The 6,132-nt window shown below is 46.8% G+C and overlaps 1 protein-coding gene across 1 annotated transcript; it reads left to right on the top strand.

Annotated features, from left to right (window-relative positions):
- The first annotated feature begins 2,198 nt into the window (after positions 1-2,198).
- On the top strand, positions 2,199-5,861 carry LOC119312879 (probable LRR receptor-like serine/threonine-protein kinase At3g47570). The gene is made up of 2 exons (XM_037588658.1): positions 2,199-5,139; positions 5,278-5,861. The coding sequence occupies exons 1-2, from the start codon at positions 2,199-2,201 to the stop codon at positions 5,748-5,750; spliced, it is 3,414 nt and encodes a 1,137-aa protein (XP_037444555.1). The 3' UTR covers positions 5,751-5,861.
- The last annotated feature ends 271 nt before the right edge of the window (positions 5,862-6,132 follow it).

Genomic DNA, 6,132 nt, shown 5'->3' with positions numbered 1-6,132 from the left:
GCCTCGATCTCTAGCATCTTGGCTTGCTTCTCCGCCTCTAACTCGAACATCTTGGTTTGCTTCTCGGTGTCCAGGTCAAGCCTCCTCCTTTGGATCTTCATGAAAGCGTCCATTTGCTCCGCCTTGAAACGCCGACGCTCCTCCTCCCTTGAGTCCTTCTTGTTGATCATGCCGTCCACACTTGTGATCAAAGCGTTGGTGGCCGCATCTCGCTTGTCCTCCTTCTTGGAGTTGGTCTTCCCCCGCGGCCGTGCCGGCTCGCCCTCCCCAACATCCTCCACGGCTTTCTTCCCCCCACGCGACTTGATTGCGGCATATTGCGCCTTGAACTTCTTCTCGTCCTTGATGACCCGATAGCAATGGGAGAGGTTGAAGCACTTGCCATTGTGTTGCACCTTGAATGCCTCCAAAGCTTGAAATGCCTACAAAATGTTTCCATGCAAGCATATGGGCAAGTGATATGCAAATGAACACGCAAAGAATGAACTTGATGACACAAAAGAGGACGGCTTGCTAACATACCATGTCTTGCATGCCGATGCCGCTCACGGGGCAGGCCTTGACGCTCTCAAGAGTGGCGCAAAACTTGTTGCACTCTTGTTGGATCACCCTCCACCGCATGGAAATGGAGACCCACTCACGCGTGCTCACAAATTGGTACGGCGGAAACTTCTTGCGCTCATGAAACTCTTAATGGACACGAATCCAAAAGGTTGAATGCTTTTGCTCGGCGCCCGTCTTGGGGTCTTGTCCAATGTCTCGCCAACACTCGCAAAGAAGCTTGTCCTCGGCCGCCGTGCATGCCTTCGTACGCTTGCTCTTGCGCTTCGGCTTAGGACCGACGGCTTGGTTGGCGAGCTTGTCCTTGAACAAGGGCTCCACGTCGATGTCGCACTCGTCCTCTTCCTCTTGCCCGTAGTCGTCCCGGAACTCGTGGTCGAGTGGGAAGTCGTCTAGGTCGATGCCGACCCGATCACGCATGAAGGCCGCCTGGTCGGGATCATAGCCAGCGGCCGGCGTGAACGCCCCGTGGCTGGTTGGGGCGGGAGCAAGTGCGCACGGGCGGGAGTGTTTTTGGAAAAAAAAGGGGAGGAAATGGTGGTGGCTGCCACCGACCGGCGGGCCCGGGGAGAGTAGTAGGTGCGCGTGCGCGTCCGTCTCGTGTCCGTGCGGACGCAAATCCGGCTCAAAATGGGCCGGGAAAATGGGTCGCCAAGCGGACACGCGTCCATTTCGGTCGGTGCGTTGGGCTGTCTTTTGTGTCCGCCCGATCCAAACGGACGGCGGCAGACGAAATGGGCCGCCCTATTGGAGTTGCTCTAAGGTGCCAATTATTTCATGAGCCATACATGCAAGGAGTATCAAATAAGTCAAGAGAAGGCATCGGCATATTATCGCCAAGAAAAGAAAAAGGAAAGGAAAAAGGCATCTGCATATGAACGCACGCCTGTCAAGTTGGGTTCAGGTATAAAACTTGCCCAAGTGGCCACGTGCGTAAATTGGCCGTACATGTTGAATCAAGTGATGATTGGGGATTAATATGCTTACATCAGCTTCAGTTGCCACCATGGAAAACGGTGTGAGCCCGGTTGAAAAAGTAGCCACCACGGAAAGGGAAGAAATTGCAGTCAAGAGCTGACGACTCCTTGCACGAGTATCATGTGGTGTAGAGAGTACTTTGTCCAGTCAGTTTTCTAATTTGTTGGTAATTTCAGAGAATATACAAGTCATTATTTTACAATTACTGTCGGTCAAAATTAATTTGACCATCACTAAATAAAATAATATCATGTAGATTGAGAAGCAGAGGTTAGTGTTCCTGGATTTTCACAAAAAAAGACTTAAATAACATGTATTCTTTTATGTTCTAGATCACAGGGAGCATATTATATATCCAAGGGGGAAAGATCGAGTTGGCTTCCTATAACAGCCAATTGGTCAAGTATACATACATTCTTTTTCGCATTCATGCATCTAGCTGGTGGGAAAGGTAGTCTGAAACTAGGACGGAGATAACTCTGGAAGAAGACTTGAATTCCTCACATGGCAGAAATGGCAAGAAAGTAGGTTAGGTGCAAATATGCAAGAAGAAATTAGCGGCTCACATGACAGAAATCTTGCAGCTCACCTGTCCTCCTTGTATAAGTGCAGCGTATCACCAGCACAAAAAAACACGCAGCTTACCGAAGAAGCACAGCATGTGTGACAGACCAACAAGGCTCCTAGCCATTGTTGTTGTATCCTCTCTTTTGAGCTTCGCTGTCGCTGCTTCTTCTTCATCCAACGCCACCGACTTCCAAACCCTCCTTTGCTTGAAGCTCCACCTCTCCAGCAGCCCCAACTCCCTCCTTGGCTCATGGGTGCACAACAACTCCCTCCATTTTTGCGGCTGGCCCGGTGTCACTTGCAATGCATCTCGTGTCGTTGCGCTGGACCTCGAGAACTCCGGCCTCGATGGCCAGATGCCGCCTTGCATCACCAACCTCACCCTCCTCTCAAGAATCCACTTCCCGGGAAATCTGCTGAGCAGCCACATACCAGCGCAACTCGGGCAGCTGAGCAGGTTGACCTACCTTAACCTCAGCTCCAACAGCCTTACTGGTTCCATCCCCAACACTCTGTCCTCCACATCCCTCCAGGTGATTGATCTTGGTAACAACAAGTTCAGCGGAGATATCCCTGAAAGCATCGGAAAGCTCCGCAATCTCTCGTTTTTACGCCTTGCTCGCAACAGCCTGACGGGCAGCATCCCACTTTCGCTTGGAAGCAGCAGCTCTAACTCCCTTGTTTCTGTCATCCTCGCAAACAATTCCCTCACAGGACCCATTCCGTCGGCCCTTGCTCACAGTTCATCTCTTCAGGTGTTGAACTTGGTAAGAAACAACCTCGACGGAGAGATACCTCCTGCTCTTTTCAACAGCACATCGCTTCAAAGATTAGCCCTTGGATGGAACAATTTTTCTGGGTCAATACCTGCGGTTGTTCCAAATTTCAATTCACCCTTGCAAGCTCTTATATTGTCGGTGAATAGTCTTGCAGGCACCATACCGTCGACTCTGGGTAATTTTTCTTCCCTTCGGATCCTTCTGCTTGCGGCCAACAGTTTCAAAGGAAGTATCCCAGTGAGTATAGCAAAAATCCCAAACTTGCAAGAACTAGATATTTCTTACAATCTTCTGTCAGGGACTATCCCATTCTCCATATTCAACATGTCTTCACTCACCTACCTTAGTTTAGCTGTTAACAATTTTGTTGGCGAACTTCCATTTGACATCGGATATACACTTCCAAGCATCCAAACATTCATATTGCAACAAAATAAGGTTGGAGGAAAAATCCCTGCATCGCTAGCCAACGCAACCAATTTCCTATCCATTAACCTAGGGGCTAATGCATTCTATGGCATTATCCCTTCTTTTGGGTCTCTTTCTAACCTAGAAGAGCTAATTCTGGCTAGTAATCAGCTAGAAGCTGGTGACTGGTCATTCCTCTCCTCGTTAGCAAATTGCACGCAACTGCAGGTCTTGTCTTTGGGAACCAACATGATGCAAGGAAATCTGCCGAGTTCAGTTGGTAGGCTTGCAAATAGCCTACGGGCTTTGGTTCTGCACGCAAATAAGATGTCTGGTAGCATACCACCAGAGCTAGGGAACCTCACAAACCTCTCATTTCTTAGAATGGAGCAGAACCAGTTTGCTGGTGATCTCCCCGACGCAATCGGAAACCTTGCAAACTTGACTTCCGTAGACTTGTCACAGAACAGACTTTCTGGAAAGATTCCACGTTCGATAGGCAAACTCTGTCAAGTAACCAAGCTATTCTTGCAAGATAACAATCTCAGTGGACCCATTCCTAGGGAGCTAGGTGATTGCCAGAGTTTAATCACTCTCAACCTTTCATGTAACGCGTTGAGCGAGAGCATACCAAGAGAGCTCTTCTTTCTTGACTCTTTATCTGCAGGTTTGGATTTGTCCCATAACCAGCTTTCTGGACAGATTCCACAGGAGATTGGTGGCTTGATTAATATAGGCCCACTGAATTTTTCCAACAACCGTCTTTCCGGCCGCATTCCAACTACTGTAGGCGCTTGTGTCCGCTTAGAGTCCCTTCACCTAGAGGGTAATTTTCTTGATGGACGAATTCCTCAGTCTTTCGTCAATTTGGGAGGTATTTCTGAGATCGATCTCTCTCGAAACAACTTGAGTGGTGAAATTCCGAACTTTTTCCAATCCTTCAAATCTCTGAAGCTTCTCAACTTGTCCTTCAACGACCTTGACGGTCAAATGCCACAAGGGGGCATATTTGAAAATTCTAGTGAGGTATTTGTCCAAGGGAATAGTATGTTGTGTTCCACTTCCCCGATGCTACAACTGCCACTTTGCTCCGCGTCATCCAGACACAGGCACACTTGGCGTACTCTAAAGATAACTGGGATCAGTGTGGCGGCTCTTGCTTTGGTCTGTATGTCATGTGTAGTATTTATTCTCTTGAAGAAGAGGAGTAAAAGATCTAAACATTCAGATCATCCATCATATACGGAGATGAAGAGCTTCTCATATGCTGATTTAGCCAAAGCGACAAATGGTTTCTCTCCAGACAACTTGATTGGTTCAGGGGCATATGGATCAGTATACAAGGGTGTACTTGAGTCTGAAACAAATGGAATGATTATTGCTGTAAAAGTTTTCAAGCTTGATCAACTTGGAGCACCAAAAAGCTTTGCTGCCGAGTGTGAGGCCTTCAGAAACACTCGTCATCATAATCTTGTAAGGGTGATTTCTGCCTGCTCAACATGGGACAACAAAGGAAATGATTTCAAGGCTCTTATTATTGAATACATGGCTAATGGCACCATAGAGAGCTGGATTTATTCAGAAACAAGAAGACCATTGAGTTTGGGCTCCAGAGTAACAATAGCAGTGGACATAGCTGCTGCATTGGATTATTTACATAACAGCTGTGTGCCCCCTATAGTCCATTGTGATTTGAAGCCTAGCAATGTGCTACTAGATGATGCCATGGGTGCCCGTCTCAGTGACTTTGGGTTAGCTAAGTTCCTCCAAAGTCATGACTCTTCAAGTACTATTACTTCTACGAGCTTAGCAGGACCGAGAGGGTCAATTGGATACATTGCACCAGGTAAACTTTTACTATGTTATTATTAGCTTTCCTCACTTCCTAACATCATTCAAGTTTTACTTCTCCTTTCTTCAAAAGGAACCTTTTATAGTTTTCAATAATCATTGTTCTAAGATAACTGAAATTTAAACAATGCAGAGTATGGCATAGGGAACAAGATCTCAACAGCGGGCGATGTCTATAGCTATGGAATTATCATCCTAGAAATGCTCACGGGGAAACGCCCAACAGATGTGTTGTTCAAGAATGGCCTGAGCCTTCAGAAATTTGTGGGAAATGCATTCCCCGAAAAGATCCTTGAGATACTTGATCCTAATATCATCGGAGACGAAGTTGTTGACCAAGGAAACCATGCAATGGTGGGGATGCTGAGCTGCATTACGCAGCTTGTTCAGCTTGGTCTCTCATGCTCAACGGAGACACCAAAAGATCGACCGACAATGCCGGACGTTTATGCAGAAGTCTCCACAATCAAACGGGAATATTCAGCGTTGCGTGTCAAGGAACAGGACACTTTTGGTTTGTTCGTTTCTATGTTACAAGTGAGTTGTAGTCTATGCTTAGTTTTCTCAGGTGACTGGAAGATATCTTCCTGTCCTGAGAGGCCTTGATGTTGGGCTTCTTCGAATTTTTGTTGTAATGCCGATACTTCATCAAGAGAAATACCGATCCACTGTGTGATGAAGTGCGGACCGGAGAAAACATGTTCTCAGTCTGCAGCATAAGGATGACGTTGTCTGATTTATTCTGAATGTGTTTTACTATACAAGAGTAGCTATGTTCAGACACCTGCACTGCAGCTCATTGTTCCTAAAGTTAAAATGGTGGCATTCTGTTGTTAAATCTGATGGTTGCATTCATAATTTGCATTGGCAGTTGTCCTCTGATTACACTTGTGATAGAGAAATCTGTTTTGTCTGGCATAGGATTATATTCATTAGCCTGGCATGTTCTGAATTTTGTACATTTGGCAAAGTGAAACATGCTGCCGTT

The sequence above is a fragment of the Triticum dicoccoides genome, chromosome 5B (assembly GCF_002162155.2).
Source record: "Triticum dicoccoides isolate Atlit2015 ecotype Zavitan chromosome 5B, WEW_v2.0, whole genome shotgun sequence".
NCBI classification, from domain to species: domain Eukaryota; kingdom Viridiplantae; phylum Streptophyta; class Magnoliopsida; order Poales; family Poaceae; genus Triticum; species Triticum dicoccoides.
This window is presented reverse-complemented; position numbering and strand designations above follow the sequence as displayed.